At 53.3% G+C, this 15,867-nt stretch overlaps 1 protein-coding gene across 2 annotated transcripts; it reads left to right on the top strand.

Moving 5' to 3' along the window:
- Nucleotides 1-881: 881 nt before the first annotated feature.
- BSG (basigin (Ok blood group)) lies at nucleotides 882-14,768 on the top strand. 2 transcript variants are annotated; one of them, XM_063358025.1, is made up of 9 exons: nucleotides 922-1,015; nucleotides 5,438-5,785; nucleotides 7,392-7,548; nucleotides 9,346-9,434; nucleotides 9,941-10,068; nucleotides 10,284-10,557; nucleotides 12,995-13,019; nucleotides 13,338-13,408; nucleotides 13,738-14,768. In XM_063358025.1, the coding sequence occupies exons 1-8, from the start codon at nucleotides 937-939 to the stop codon at nucleotides 13,393-13,395; spliced, it is 1,158 nt and encodes a 385-aa protein (XP_063214095.1). In that variant the 5' UTR covers nucleotides 922-936; the 3' UTR covers nucleotides 13,396-13,408; nucleotides 13,738-14,768. The 2 variants fall into 2 exon arrangements, with proteins under 2 accessions (XP_063214094.1, XP_063214095.1); XM_063358024.1 differs by lacking the exon at nucleotides 5,438-5,785 and having other exon boundaries at nucleotides 882-1,015.
- The last annotated feature ends 1,099 nt before the right edge of the window (nucleotides 14,769-15,867 follow it).

Below are 15,867 nucleotides of genomic sequence, written 5' to 3'. Positions count from 1 at the left end.
AGCTCCTCCCCGGTTGAGATCCCCTCCCCGTGCCTGGGGTACCCCACCACGGTGCGGGGGCTGCGGCTGACGGGGGCTGCGGGAGCGGGCCCCGCGTAGCCGGCCGGGTCGCCGGTGTGCCTCGGCACGGACCCCGCCGCCGCCTGCAGGGGCCATTGTCCTTAAGGGCCGTTGTCCCCGCCGCGCTCCCCTGTTCCCTTCCCACGTGTCCCGCCGCGGGGAGGCGGCCCCGGCTCGCCCCCGGCGCCTCCGGCACAGCCACGGTGGCGATGAGGGGGCTCATGCTCGTGGGGGGACGGACCCCGGTGTGCCGGTGAAACCCGACGTCCCCCGGCCCGGCCCGGCAGGGAAAGCGGGGGGTGTAGCCCCCCGGCCGGCCCCGCGCCTTCCCCTCGTCCCGGCGCGGGGCTGGGACCTCTCGCCCGGGTGTTTTCACCCGCCGTCCCCGCTCCCGGCTTCCCGCGGCCGCCTCCCCGCAGGCCGGGGCCGTGCGGCGGCAGCGGAGCCGCCCTGGGACCGTGACCGAGATGGGGACCGGCATCTCCCGCCCGATGCCTCTTCGGTGCCATCGCGGCCGGGAACCCCCCGGTCGCCCCCCCGTTCCGTCGCGCGTGCAAGAACGGCCGCCCGCCGCTCCGGCCATTAGCCCCCGCCGCGCCCCGCCATTGGCTGCCCTGCCGCGTCGGTGGGCGTGGCCGCGGCGAGACCGGCCCGAACCGGCTCTTCCCCGCGGGGGGCAGGCGGGAGGAGGAGGAGGGGCGTTCCTGTCACCTCTTCCCTCTGATTGGTCGTGCGGGGCCAGGTGGGCGGGACACCCTGGCGGAGCGCCGTGCGATTGGTCCAGAGGGGGAGCGTCCCTCCCCGGCCCCGCCCCCTGACCCTGCGCCGTGCTTTATAGAGGGAGTAGCAAGGCGCGGGCGCGGCGCGCGGGTGGCGATGGCGGCGGGTCAGCGCGGCCTCATGGTGCCGCTCCTCCTTCTTATCGGCGGGCTGGCCGCTGGCGTGGTGGCGACAAGTACGGGACGGCGGGCTTCGGGACGGGGGGGGAGGCCTCGGGGTGTTTGGGGGAGGCCTTGGGGCGGGCGGAGGCCTTGGGGCGGATTGGGGGTGTCTTTAGGCCCGGTGAGGCCTGAGGCCCCGTGAGGCCTGAGGGGGTGGGGGGGTCCTGAGGTGGGCCTCGTTGTGTGTGTGGGCTCTCGGTTAGGGGCTGTGGGCTCGGAGCGGCGGAGAGGGTGCCCTGCAGTGAGGCACGTCGCTCGGCGGGCGGGGCCGGGGTGGGGCGGGTGTTAACCGGGGGGAGAGAACCCCCAAACCCGCGGGGCTCAGGGCTGGGGGGGTGGGGGTAGCCGGGCTGGGCTCGGTATTGGCGCCGAGGGGCCGGCCGACCACCCGCTGGGACCGCCGGGTGGTCGGCCGGCCCCTCGGCGCGGCGAGCTCGTGTTAGGGGGAGTAACGGATCTCTAGGGCTTTAAAACCTTAAAGATATTCACATGATGCTTAAGTTGTTAATCCCCTAATGAGGAAACAGTGGCAGCTCTTGGGCTGCGGCCATTTGTGGTGTGGAAGCTGGATGTGGGGTTGGGAATCGCCGTAGCCTGTATTTAAAAGCACAAACCATCCGGGGTTTGCCGTGTGCTGTTGCTGTGACTGATAATTTTCTCACTTCTTGGCCTAGCGACAGAGGGGCCTGGCCCATTGGCGTGTTCTGAGCCGCAAGTGAGTGGGCTGCCCTGGCAAACACAGTGGGTTTTGGCCCGGAGGACTCTGCGGTCTCTGGTTCAGAGCTGGTGCAGGAGGTGCTGATAGTAAAGGCTTGGATTTATTGTGAGTAGTCGGCTGCTGTTTCTGGCTGTTCAGCATATCAGGCGCTGAAAAATTGGTAAATCTGTGGTGTCAGATTTACTTCAGTGTAGTAGAGGGAAACCCAAAGATTGAAGCAAAAGAGTAGAAGGATTCTGAAAAATCCAGAGCTGGTGACAGAAGCGCCTGCTCCAATGTTTCCTTGCACCAGAGCTGCATTTTTCTACTGGAGGGCAGGGGAGAGCCTTCTCCTAAACTTCACACTTAGGGCAGAAAGTCAGTTTTTAGCTAACGTGAAGCTGCCTGTGTCGGCTGCTGCCCGCTCCCTCTGCTGCGCTCTGCAGCCTCCTCTCGAAGGAGTTTCATTGACACGAATGAGATGTGGAGAAGGTTCTTTCTATCCTTGGTCTGAAAAGCCTTAAGAGGAAAAGCTGCTCCTCAGGCTCCTTGTCTGCGTAACGTGTGTGTCCTGCCTGGCTGCAGGGCACTTGGGCTCGGTGTGTAATGGTGCTGATTCCTCAAGCAGAGCATGGGGGCTGGAGAGTGAGGGCTTTTACCTCTCAAAAGTGTTTAAACTTGGCTTTATGGAGCAGGTTCCATAAAGAGAGATGGTCCTTTTAAACTGTGGTGTCCCTGCTTTAGTGGCTCACCAAACGACTGAAGGGTAGGTAGGGGTGTTCTTGGGCTCTGTGCCCTCGCAAGGGGGGGTGTCCTGACCGAAAGCCTGTGAGCTGGTTGTGTAGAGGCTGTATGTGAAACTTAAGGGGAGGGTAGGTTTTTATAGCTATTAGTGGAAATGGCAGAAAGTGTCAGAGCCTCATATATCCCCTTCTGAGGCCAAGAAGCAAAGGTCGTGCCGGGGAGGAGAGTGTACCCTGCGGAACGGTGCAGGGTCCTGCCGGGCTTGACTGCCCTGAACGCAGACACTGTTAACCCCCGGGGACTCCTCCTACCTCTGCTCGGGGGAGAGGTTGTTTTTAGTTTGAAGGTGACTCGGGAGAATGTTATCTGGTCTTGTCTGCCTTCACCACTGCCCAGCTTGATCAGATAGCACCCTGTGCTCAGTTCTGTGAAGAATTTGTTTTTGTGAGCTGGTTTCGACTTGCAGCCTGTCACCATTTGGAAAACGTTTGAGTAGCTCTGATCGATTCCAGTGGGTCGATGCTGGCTATGCTCATATCTCTGGACTCGGCAGGCGCTTTCCCCAGCCCCAAGTGCCCAGGGTTTTGATTGCCTGAGTCTGCTTTATGTTGGGAGGAGAGGGGATATTAATCCCATGTGAATGCAAATGGTACTTGCTGTTGTTACTGCTTGCTGAAGCTTTTTAGCCTGTCTGAACTGCACGAAGTGCCCTCTAACTCACAGCAAATAACCTTGCAACAGCTTATTTTGTCAGCATACAATAATCACCTTGTATCTGTAAAAAAAAAAAAAAACACAACAAAATAAAACAAAAAAAAAAAACCCAAACCAAAACCAACCCTTGATCTTTACTAGCTCCCATTTTAAATTGGGCTGTAGTTAAATGGGACAGGCTTCTACAAGTGCTGTAGTCAGTTCCATGACTTCAAAATTAGGTGGTTGGGAGTGTTTAATCACAGGCCTGTGTTGTGAAAAAAAAAACAATTTGGCACACAGGTCAGTAGTTCTAGAAGTGAAACTCAGGGTATGAGAAAGTTGCTTACAGTTGATAACCCCTGTAAGTCTTTTGGGACCCCCATCACCTCCCACTGGTTTAAAATCAGTTCAAGAAGAACATTCTGGTGTCTCTGATACTATTTTGTCATCCACAGTCATTTGGAAACCTTGAAACCTTTGCAGAAGTGTTTTTGAATGGTGCATTTCTGAATGTATGCAGCAGTATGAAATGGCACAGAGGTGTTTTAGGCCACGAGTTACTCTCGGACCTCAGTTTCAAGGTGCCTCAGTTTTCAGTATCAGCCTTCTCCTAAAAGTGTCTTATCTCAGATGAGGGTCAGGTCTCTCCTTCCTTGTCTAGGCATGTTTATTCTTCCAGACTTTTAAAGCTCTAGTATCTAAACCTCATTTTTCCTTAGAGAGATGTGGAATTGATTTATTTAGGAGACTCAAACTTACCCTACAGCCTTACTTGTGTTTTTCTTGTGTTTGGGCAAATTTGGTTTTGTGAAACTGATTTGTTTCTACACTCACAAAGAATGGTCATAAGATTTTGTATTAAAACATCTTCAGGCATTCAAAAAAAAAAAACCTGCTCTCCCAAGCCCACCTCCTTTGTGCCTCTGGTCATGGTACGTGTATGGAGGGTTGTATGTAATCGTGAACTTAAAGTGCTTAATAACCGAGTAAATGGCTTGCCTGGAAGCAGTGTTGGTGTGCGGGACGCCCCGCCAGCCCGCTGTTGGAACATGTGAAGTACAGTCAGTCTGCAGGAAGGACGTGTTGCAAGCTCAACTAGTTCTTCTTAAATCTGACTGAGGTTGAGTCACGTAAGTAACCTTGAGCCACGGATGATGTCTTTTCCTGGAGCGCAGCTGCTCGAGCCTCCCTTCCTGTCCTTCCAGGAGCAGCTCCCCTGGGGCCTTGCGATGGCTTGGGCGGTTTGCTGGGGGACCACTGGTCGCAGTGGCTGTGCTGTGCCTGGCTGGTAGCCAAAAGATGTTTGGCAGCGCAGCTTTCTGCAGTCCGGTGGCTCACGGACCTACCTCTGGACTGTTTTGTAAAGCTGAACCCACTCACTACAAGAGCAGTTTGAAAAATATGGTAGTTTTAGCCTGCAGCTGCTTCTCATGCTTTCAATCTGTTTACTACTAATTTAGCTCTGCACAGTTATCTTGCCTAAGATGAAGAGTCTCATTTCACTGTTTGTGTGACAACAAATGTTACACGTTTCCTCACCTGGGTTGTGACATCTTGCAGACTGCAAGACATTCCACCCCCAAAAAAGCTCTTATCTTAATATTGTGTTTAAAAGTATCTGACGGGCATCTCGGTGAGCAGAGTGATGAAACAAGTGTGTGAGCGTGGGGTGGAGAGCAGCCCTTGCAGCTGCTGGCAAAGGTGCTGCCCTCCCGGCAGAGGGATATGCCAACGGTGCCGTGCTGCCTTGCTGCTGCCATTGCAACCTGCCATGGGGCTTTGGCAGACCTGTGGAGCACCTCGCCAGAGCACAGGGGATGCTAAAATCTTGTGGGGACTGTGGAGGCTGCGTAAGCCCTTGCCACAAAAACCTGTCACTGTCTTTGTCCTGAACAGAATGTGCTTGGAGACCGGGCGAGGGTCAGGGGAAGCGTTGCAGGCTCTTGGTCTGCCCCAGTGAGCATTGCATTGTAATGCCATCCCTCGCAGAAGGCAGGCCGTGCTGTGACTGCTGTGGGGTTTCTTGTTTGGATAGTGGCAAATACTATGTGCTGGTTTGTATGTTCTGGTTTTGCGGTGGGGTCGCAGGAAGCTTTGTTGGCTGGAGAAGCAACAACTCAAAACAACAGCCCTGTCCGAGCTGGGCAGAGTTCAGAGAGCGAGGAGGGGAGGGAGGGAAGAGTACACTGATCAGACGATTGTGTGTGGCCTCTCCTCAGTGGCTGAATTTTTTTTCCTTGTAGAGGGTGAATTCTTGCTTTGCACTAACACTTTGCACTAATACCTCTTCAACTCATAGCTGGTTTTATAAAGTCACCGCTGTCTCAAAAGAGACTGACTCAGGACAGCGTCGAGTTGTACTGCGAGGCGATTGGCAATCCTATCCCTGAGATCCAGTGGTGGTTTGAGGGAAACGAGCCAAATGAGACCTATGCTCAGCTCTGGGATGGTGCACGGCAGGACCGTGTCAAAATCAACGCCACCTACAACCTGCACTCTACCAGTACCATCTACATCGCAAACCTCACAAGCGACGACTCAGGCATGTATGAGTGCCGGGCTAGCAACGACCCTGACCGCAACCACTTGTCGAAGAGCCCCAAAGTCAAGTGGATCCGTTCCCAGGCGAACGTTTTTGTCATCGAACGTGAGTGGCCACACTGAGGCCTTGGCACTTGCTCGGACACCAGTGTCTTGAGTCTCCTGCCATGCTCACCCCTGCACCCGTGTCCTGTGGCTCCCGAAAGCTCCCCTCACCCTCCCACCCCGGCTGTAGAACCGAGAGACTCCCACCCTCTGTCATCTCCCCCACCACCTGTGACTTGACCCAAAATGGCTCTGCTCAAAAAGGGTTGTGGCTTCCCAACCAAAACGCCCTTCGGCAATCCTGCGCCTTTTCCGGAGCCAAAGACCTGGAACGTGCCGCTTATTCCCGAGTGCCTCTGAGTCCCAGTGCTGGCTTGCAGAATTGAGTCTTGGTTCTGCGGTAGACTCTGCCCTAACCACCACTGACAAACTGGCCCTTCCCTACAGCTCGTACAGCTTCTCCTCCTGTGAACAGTCTTGCTTTAAGCTCGCTTTCTTGCTAGTGATACAAGCTGTGGGGAACAAAACCTGCTTTGAGTTTCCTGAGATGCAACCGTTTTTGAAATGGCCGTGTCTGTGTGCGACAGTGAATGTGATGTAGTTGCTTGTCCTGGGGAAGTGACCAGATTCCCTCTGCTTACAGAGCTGGCAGTCCAGGTCTGGAGCTAGCGGGTGGCTGCTTTGAGTAATAGAAACCTGGGCCAGTGTGAGGAAATTAACATCCTGCTAAGGTCTTTCCACGAATCCTGAAGTTAGCAGAGCAGCGTAGCAGTCTTTTCAGTATAAATGTGCTAGGGCATAGAGAACTCCAGCAGAACCTTCTTCCAGTGGAATTTTGGGTAGGAGGAAAAGCAAAATGCCTCTCAGCCCTGTGCAAAAAATTGTTCCTTCCAAGAGACTGAGATTGGGAGGAAGGGTAGGAACCATAGTGCCACCAGGGCTGTGTCATGGTGCTGCTGATGGCAGCTGTTTTCTTGGTCTGCCTCCTACAAGTAGAAATGCCTGAGTCATCTTCTGTTGCATAATTTACTGCTGCTTGGCACATGGAGGCCAGCACCTCTTGGTGTCGTGGTTCTGTGTGTTCTCCCTGGAGTAAATCTAACTATAATCTTTTGGGCCGCATCAGACGATGCACATATTGCTTGCATACGGTCTTGTTTGCTGCCCCTCACAACAGAGGGTCTTGGCTGCCATCAATTATGTTACCTGGCGGTGTCTAAATCTGTCTAAATCTGCTCAGATTCTGGAAGGTGTTGACGCAGCGAGTGCTGTAGTGGCTCATAAAAGCAGAGAGCCGTACTCTGCCCTTCACAGTATGACCTTTTCCATTGCTTATTGAGCACTTAGCTCTGCTGGAGCTGCACCCATTGTAGGAAGAGCAGGGACTCAAAGTTACCCAGAGCAGATGGCAGCAATCCTGCTGGTGGTGGGAGCAGCTGCAGGGTCAGTAGTGGTTATCGCTAGGTGCAGCCAGCCAGCCATAGTCGCCTGCTTTTTGAGTCTCTCTTATGCTCGTATCGTCAGTTCTGGTAGGAGACTGTTGGCAAAGGTAAGTGAAAACTGTGATAGAGACAAGGAGCTGTGGGGTTTGCATTAAAGGTTCTTGGGCAGGCATGTGACCTCTGGAATACCACATGTTAACTTGAATCGAATTATTTACGATGCAGGTCCAGACATCACAACTCGTGTAATTAGTGAATCTGGCAAGCTGATCCTGTCCTGTAACATGACAACGACTTACCTTGCCATCAGCGGTCACGAATGGATGCATGGGGACAAGATACTTCACACCGACACAGATTCAAGTCCTTTGACCAGTTACGTGTGAGTGTCAGGGGCAAGGTCAGATAAGAATCTGAACATGGGGGATGGGCTTTTTCACCAGAGGCAGTTATTTCCTATCGTCTGAACCCAAAGCTAAGTGCTTGCAGTCTGGCTGAGAATGTGGGCTTTTAAACTTTAGAAGGTAAGATGAGCTAAACAAAGTTCTGGTAGGACCCAATGCTTTCTCTTTTATGGGGAAGAGGGGGCAAAAAGGAAGAGGGAATGGAAAGTTATATGCTACAAATATCCTTTTAGTACGAGAAGTTCTGCTGCTTTGTGTTTTTGTGCAGGCATTCTGCTAGGCTCTCTTGGTTTGTCAGGGGCTGTGTGGAACATGGCAGGGGCTGCTGCCCGGCCTGTGCCTGCGCTGACATGGGTGCACTAGAGCTGTTCTCCCAGAGCTCTGAGGGACCCTGCTCTGGGCAGGACATCAGCTCCCTGCTCCCCAGAGGCTGTGTCTGGAGTGAGAGCCTCCAGTGTCTGTTGCCTTTGGGTTTTAAGTACCTGTCCACAGTCCAACTGTTCTTACCGAATAAGCTGGGAAGCAGCCTGCAAGTTATGGGCCATGCTCAGGAACTGTTTGCAGGGTGTAGCTGAGCAGAAGCGGCAATACCAGCCCTATTGTAACAGTGCAGTGAGCTTTCCTTTTTGATTACAGTCAGGCCTGGCTGGCACTGACCCAGCAGCTGTAGAGGCATCATGTCCTCTTGTATGGCAGTGCCGACGTGCCTGTCTCCCCATAGCAACAGGGAGCTGAACAAGGATTAAAGTATTTATAACCCAGCCTCCCTCGCGTGACCTCAATTCCTTAGCTGAGTGGTTTTTGGAAGTGGGAAGCGCCATGCACAGCAGAACTAACAAACAGCCTGTTGTCCCAGTGCAGCCACGGGACTGAAACTTTGCCTGCCCCTTCCCTCGAGTGGGTATTACGAAGCTGCAGAATGAGACGTTTGTTGCAGTGCAGCATAATCCACTAAATCTCATTGCAGCAGCTTTACAGAAAGGAAAATGGGAGAGTTCTCCCTACAATTGGATCAATCCAGAGTAACCCAACTTGGGTGTTTCTTTGCCACGTGTTTCAGTGGGCTTACCTGCACGGGAAGAATAGCCTTCCCCTGAGTCTGTTGTCCTCAGCTTCTTGCCTGTCTCCTTTAGAGGTGATTTGCGGGGCTGATGACTTATGTGAGGTGTGTGGCTGTGTCCTGGGTTGTTCTAACTAGAGGACTCTTCTTGCTGCACCTCAGATTCTGTTGGCTTTGCTCAGTAGGGTGCGATTTATTTTTTTTTTTATGACCCTGAAGTCTGTGGAAAAAGGGAGAACATGGAGTTGGCCACTTGTGAAGCGTACATATGGCACCGCACCTGGTGATGGTGTAATGTTGTCCTGGTGCTCCTGGTTTGCTTCATCTCTACTAGCTAACAGTCTGGGTCTTAAATTTTTTTCCCTTTGTAGAGGCCCTGATGGCAAGAGTGCTTCTGGTTAGGGAGTGAAAGCTGCTGGTTTTCGGGATTCAAGACACAAGACTGGGGGGGGGGGTCTCAGTGATCACTGACTTGACAGAGCCATGTCAGACTTGGTGTATGTGCAGTCCTCTTCTGCCATCCTCAGTGTCGGGGGAGAAAAGGGTGGAGAGTTGGGTTGCTGTAGGTGTGTGGTGCAGTGTAAATACTGGCACTGGGAGAAGTTGCTGGTGCTTGTAAATGTCTGTTTCTGTGGGTCTGGAGTTTGGTATCTGTTTGTGGATAAGTCAGCTGTGCTGAATGCTGATCTGACATCCTGGGGTGCTTTTTTTGTAGAATCGAGGGCAAGAAGGAAGAGCACTCTGGCGTCTATGAGTGTGTCTACAAAACAAGCCCTGTGATAAAAGGACAAGTGAATATTTCAGGTAACTTCCTTTATTTGCTTCTGGGTCTGAGGAAGGGAGTGGGGAAGCGGCAGTCTTGTGAACGCTTTGCTTTGGTAACTTTTCAGCTTTTTGCAAAGCTGCTTCTAGCCCTTATTAATAAGGCTGCAGGACACTCCATGCATACTGCCAGACTTGCGCGGTGAGGCAGCTCCATTGTATCAGGCAGCTGAAGTGTCTGTAGGGCCAGCTCTTGGACCTTGCATTAAGTCAGCATTCTGCTGTGGATGTGTTCCCACAAGAGTAATGGGAGAGGGATAATACCTGGCGGAAAAATCTGTTTGAGCCTTTCTCAAATCAGCTTGACATGCTTTCCTCTGGGAAAACGCCAAACAACAGGCAAGTGAGGGGAACAGACCCACTAACGTGTTTCTTAAACTGAAGTCAGGCTTTATGGGGAGTTTTGTCTGATTCTGGCTAGGTGGACTGCGGGGAGTACAAATGTTTTCTATAATGAGGTGTCTGATTTTCTTTCTCTCTTGCTGTAGTTGGGCCCCAGGTGTTGGCCTACAAGAAGTCCGAGCATGGGAATGAGGGGGACACAGGCGTGCTGATCTGCAAGAGTCCCTCTTTCCCCGCTGTTGACTCTTGGGTCTGGTACAAAAATGGTCAAGAGGTAAATGCTGTGGCTTGCTCTTTTCTCCCCTTCTGCCTACCCTACTTCCTGGCAAAGAGATGAAGGACCTCGTCCTGTCAGAATTAGCTATTGCAGAGTAGCCTCCTCAGTGGGACGGCAAGGAGGATTTCTGTAGTGGTAGGACCGTGATGGTAAGTGAGTAGCTCCCCTCGTGTCGGCACTGTCCTGAGAGTTGTTTCTCTTTCTCCCTCCAGCGCATCTTCAATGGTTCTGGTCGATACATTACCAAGTCCAGTGGCAACAAGACAGAGTTACGCATTCTTAAACTGAGTATTGAGGAGGATACAGGTGACTACCATTGCAATGCCACCAACTCTTACGGCTCTGGGAGTGCTATAGTAAACCTGCGTGTACGCAGCCGCCTGGCAGCACTCTGGCCTTTCCTGGGTATTGTGGCAGAAGTCCTCGTTCTCGTCACCATCATCTTCATCTATGAAAAGAGGAGGAAGCCAGATGAGGTTCCTGATGGTAAGAGGCACCTGGAGTTAAATCTTTCTGGGGAGACCAAGTAACTTGTAGGGCCCAGGGCAAATGTTCTCTTTGTCAGATGGGCATTTGGTTGGGGGCTGTTTCTCAGGGCACTTCTTGTAAAACCATGGTAGTCTTTATCAGGCTACTTTAGCCATGAAGTTGCAAGTAATTGCACTGTTTTTGACAGTCCTTCAGCAAGTGGTGCTTTGAATCTTATCTTGCTCCAGATCCAGTTCAGTGCAGGTCAGCCTGACCCTTTGTCTCACCAGTTCCTCTGTGTTTAGCTCAAGTGCTTCAAGTGAGTGTCTGGAGGACTGGGTTTTCTTCGGCAGCCAACATTCTGGAGAAGCTGATTTTTGAATAAGTAGCACAGCGTTTCTGGTGCTGCAAAACTGGGGGGCTGTGTCAGCAGCTCCGTGAGACCAGGCTTAGCTTAGTTCAAGTTCAGTTCATGGATTTGTTTTGCGTCCTCAGATCCACACATCCTGATTTCTCAGAGAATTCCTCAAAGCCTAGTGCTATCTTTAATCTGTTTTGGAAATATCGGCTCCTCCCTTTCCTTATCAGAAAGAATCTGCATTGTGTTAGCCCCACCGCCCCTTCGTTATCTGATCCAGTTAACAATGAAGTGTAAATGTTTGGTATCCTTCCTGCTTGCTGGGTCAGGCCCCTCAGCCCTCTGCGAGGAACAGCACATCAGGGAGCCCGAGTGGTGTGAGGTGCAGCAGGGGGACTAAAACTAAATATCCCCGACTGCAAGGCTTGGGGGAATTCTTCCCGAGGCAGCTTTACAAGCAAATGCTTTGCCCTCTGACACTCTTGGCTGGAAGGCAGATGCCTTCTTAAGGATGTTGTAGCTGCAGCTTCCAGGAAAAAAAAACTAGAGCCTGTATGTGTTGAGTGATCTGGCTTCTGCTGACAGCAGCCTGGTCCAGACCATGTCAAGTGCTGACCTGCCAGAGCTGTAGCAGATGCTTTGACAGGCAAAGACAGGGCGTGTGTACTGAAGTGTCCTGATGCTCCTTGGCCAGAGCTCTTAAGCTCAGGTTCCCAAGTGCTTGTGGGTGAGGATACAGCATCATACCTGTTTGATGGACATAGACAGCTTTACATTTTCCTGATGTAAAGTGGTTATCTCTCCCCAAAAGTCTTTGTAGCTTTCCCCCTCTTAAGAGGAGGTAACAGAAAGCCATTGCCGAGCCAGCTCAGACAAATGCTGTTCCTCATGGTACGTGGTTGTGAATTGGCCGCTCCCTGTTACCTGGGATGGGGAGAGCCTGGCTTGTGTATGGTGTGATATCCTTGCTGGTGTTATCTCTCCACTCTTCCCTTCTCTGCTGCTGGGTGCCACCTTAAATGGTAAGTAGAAGATAGTTCCACCCACGTTTCTGCATCTGTCCTCTCACCAGCTGTATTGCAGATCTTGGTGCCCAAGGCGGCCCCAGTGCTTAGGGTGAGGGCCTCGGTGCCGTTTGTGGGGAGCCTGGACTGTGGAAGAGATGATGGGGAGCCTTCTGTTGGAAGGCGGCAGATTGCAAGGAGCTGGTGAAAGGCCCCAGGGCTTGGCACGTGTTGGCAGAGATGTTTTCTTAGCTGTGCTTCTCGGTGTAGCAAGAATGTGGTGTGCAGTGTGTTTATTTTGATTCCACAAAATGTGTGGGGAGGAAGAAGGACATACTGCTGGTGATGCTGAAAGGCTCATTCCTGAAATGTCCTGTTTGCATTCCCCTGTACTTGCTGTTGAAGTCTGTGCTCAGACCTGGGAGACATCCGAATTGGTGGGACTGTGGGGGTGAGAGCGGTGGGTGGATGGTGGCAGCTCTGCTGTCTCCTAGGGTGGATCTGTGGTGCTTCCTTCCCGTTTTCAGTGCTGGTGGTGGGAAGACTGGCTGGTGTGCAGAGGGTGCACAGGGTGCAAATGCTAAACAGACATTAGCAGTTGGCAGTGCTGCTTCAGAGGCTGCTGTGGTGGAATTCTACTTGTGTGGCCTCCCAGGGTAGTCTCAGGTGTGCCTGAGGGTTAACGAGGTGCCAGCCCTGCCCTCTGCTGATGGCGGGGGGGGGTGGTGTGGTGACTTGGTTATCCTGTGAGCCAAACCCACCCTCTGCCAACAGAGGCAAATGCGTAACAGGAGTTTATGGCTAAGCTTGTGCCTTGTCTAAGCTTAGAGAAGAAGCAGCTTAAGACTTGCGCAGGGGGTGGTTGTGTTCTGGTCAGAAGTAGCCCCTGCTCTGCCAGGCCCTGGTGAAACTGGAGCCCTGTGGGTGAGATGACCTTTTGGGTTCAGTCCTGTGCAGATGGCAGTATCCACTATATCCAGTAACCTGTCTGGAATGCAGTCCCCAGAGTTTTAAGAGGTGGCAGAGGTTACTTCTTACATGCTCTTCCCTGACACTGTTTGTTCTTTCTTTCCATGCTGTCCTGAATGTGAAGATGATGATGGAGGTTCTGCACCACTGTAAGTACCTTGCTTTTTCCTATTTAGACAGATTTGTACTGGCAGATCCCATCCATCCAGGGAATCCGCTCTGAATATAAAAGCTACCTGGTGTGGGAATGACACACTGGCTTGCTGGGTGGGAGACTTTTCCCCCCGTGGTTCATTTAATGTGGCCTGTGCATAAACCACATAGAATCGGGGATGGCACCAGTGTCTCAGACCAGCAGTGTTCTGGTAACATCTTGCCTTGAACATCCATTTGGACCCAAATTACATTAGTGGGTAGGGTGGGGCTTTGTGCTGCTTCTTTCCTCACTGCCCCTTTTTTCTTTCCAGGAAAAGCAATGCCACAAACCACAAGGACAAGAATGTCCGCCAGAGGAATGCTAACTAAGAGCAGGGGCCAGGTGAGTGCCGTTCCTGAGCCCAGCTGCTGTGCCAGGCCCTTCACCTCCTCGCAGTGCCCTGAGGTGCCCGTCTCTAGCCGTAACCTGGCCGGAGCTGCTCAGAGGTCTGGCCCAGCGGCAGTATCTGCCTCTGCAGAAGGTCTCTTAGAAGAAGCAGAAGCTTCCACGCAGGCAGAGGCTCTTCTGGCCCAACACCATCTTGCAGGATCTGGGGAGGTGGGGGGAACGCGTGTTGGGTGATGTTCAGGCACAGACAAGCCCCTTTAGCACAGCACAGCCCTACTGGTACGACTGGGTCATCTAACTGGCTCTTCTTTCTCTCCTGACAGGTGATGTGTAGATGAAGAGATGAAGAACTCGTCTGGACAATTTTGTTTTCTTTTAATTTTTTTTTTTGGTAAAATAGCACCATGAAATACTCTAGTGTGTCCTTCCAATTCAGTTACTTCACTTTCTAAAGAAACTTAAGTTGTAGAATCTAAAATACATTTCTTTTTTTTTTTTTTTTTTAAGAGTTGTGGGAGGGTTTTTTTCTACCTGTAAATGTAAATCCCTTGTTTCTGGTAGTCTAGGTCACTGGCTGTCTCTGTCCTAGGTTTCTTCGTGCTGATACGGAGTGGGGGGTGTGAGTGCAGCTTATTTCTTCCTCGCCTCTGGGAAAAGCAGGGGGTGTGGGGTTAGGGCTGTTCTGAAATGCCATCGGTGTTTGAGGCCACTTGTGGACCTGTGGATAACGTGTGCAGTTTCTGGTGTGCTGCCCCACTGGACGCGGCTGCCGTGGTCTGGTGTCCAGCCCTGTCTGCGTGGGTCAGGGAGGAGACGCTGCTTTGGTGACCGTCTGGGGATGGCCTGGTCTGAGCGAAGGGTTTAGGAAGGTAGTCCCGTCTCTCCCAGCGCATCACCTGGAGCGAGGCTGCACCTTTCCTTAGTGTGGAAGCGGCGTGTGTCCTGTAAGCCACCCCAGGACCACCATGCACATCTGCTGGTGCGGCTCGTTCCTCGGCGTGTGCCACACCACCCGCACCCCGAGCCCTTCCGTCAGGTCTTGGTTACTCTTCAACAGACAACCAGGAGCCAGCGTTAGAGCTGGACACTGGATAAATGACTGCTGTTAACTTATTTCCCAGGGTGTTGGCATCTTCTCAAGTCTACAGTGGGGATGGGGGCAGAGCGAGCAGGGGCTGCAGTGCTGGGGGGGGGCTGGTTTGACGGCGTGTGTTCTTGTGCTCGAGCCGTGGTGATGTTTGTGTGACATAGGAGCCTGAGAGCGGACGAGTGCTCAGTGGAGTCTAATACTTTTATTGCTGGGTAGCATTGAGTTCTGTTAACACACTTCACAAATAAAGATGATTCCTCTCTCTTTTTTTTTTTTTTTTTTCCATCTTTGTTTGGACTCTGGTCTCTTCCCCGCTGGCTGGACCCCTGGCTCTGCCTGACCTGCTGACTCACTTCTGGCTCCTCTGCCTGGAGAACACGATGCCGTGTCTCAGGGTTCGGTGCCAGCTCTGACTGTGCTCTAATCACCCAGCGTTTGCAGCTCGAGAGCTGTTCCAGCCTTTGCGAAGGGGGACGAGCGCTGCTCCCTGCTCTGCAGAGCCCGGAGGAGGGTGGTCACCGGGGCACGCTCGCCTGTTTGGGGACAGGCGTCACCTCGCCCTGCTGCACAGTTGTGCAGCGTCTTGTGGCTGCGGGGCCAAGGATCAGCCCCAGTTTTCAGGAGCCCTTGCAGGAGTCGCTGTTTGTGTGTCTCGTGCTTCTCTCTGTGGTTATTTTTCTTTCTCCCTGCTCTTCCCTGGGGCGGGGAACGAAGGTGGGAAGCCTTTGCTGCCTTTGTGTGCAGCGTGGTGTCTGGGGAGAGGATGGAGGATGTGTGTGGGGGGGTCCCTTTCCTGCTGCCAGCCCTGAGCTCAGGGGGGTTCTGTCCTTGGAGTGTGGCTGGGGGCTGGAGCGGAGTGGCCCAAGCTTGGCCAGCCCTGGCCCAGCCTGTGCGTGAGCCGTGGCCCTGCAGCCTCACCCTGTAGCCAAACACTTCTCCCTGCCTGGGAAGGGGTAATTAGGGCGTGTGGCTCTGATCGCAGGGCTGTGCCCAGTGTGCTGCTGGCTGCGCTGTGGTGGCCGGCAGGTGTGGCAGCGGGGCCTGTGGCTGTGGTGGCCATGTCCCTCTTGACGGCATTTCTGCTGCCTCGGCGTGTCACCGCTGGGGCCGGCGGGGCAGCGTGGCTCTGCAGCACGTAAGTGGGTTATGCAAGGCTTTCACAGCCGGCCTCGTGCTTGCGGGTGCCATCCTGGAGAAAAATCAATGCGTGGCTTAATTTCCTTGATGAGGATTATGGGTCCTGCCTGACCCGGCTCTCCGGGCGCAGCACAAAGCACCGCTTGTGCCTTTTGTTTAGCAGGGGGGGAAAACAGGCCAGGGAGCTGGGGAGGGGATGGAGCGGCGGCTGCTGCTCTCTGCTGGG

The sequence above is a fragment of the Chroicocephalus ridibundus genome, chromosome 22, assembly GCF_963924245.1.
Source record: "Chroicocephalus ridibundus chromosome 22, bChrRid1.1, whole genome shotgun sequence".
NCBI lineage: Eukaryota > Metazoa > Chordata > Aves > Charadriiformes > Laridae > Chroicocephalus > Chroicocephalus ridibundus.
Note: the sequence above shows the minus strand (reverse complement) of the source record. Positions and strands in the feature narration are given on the sequence as shown.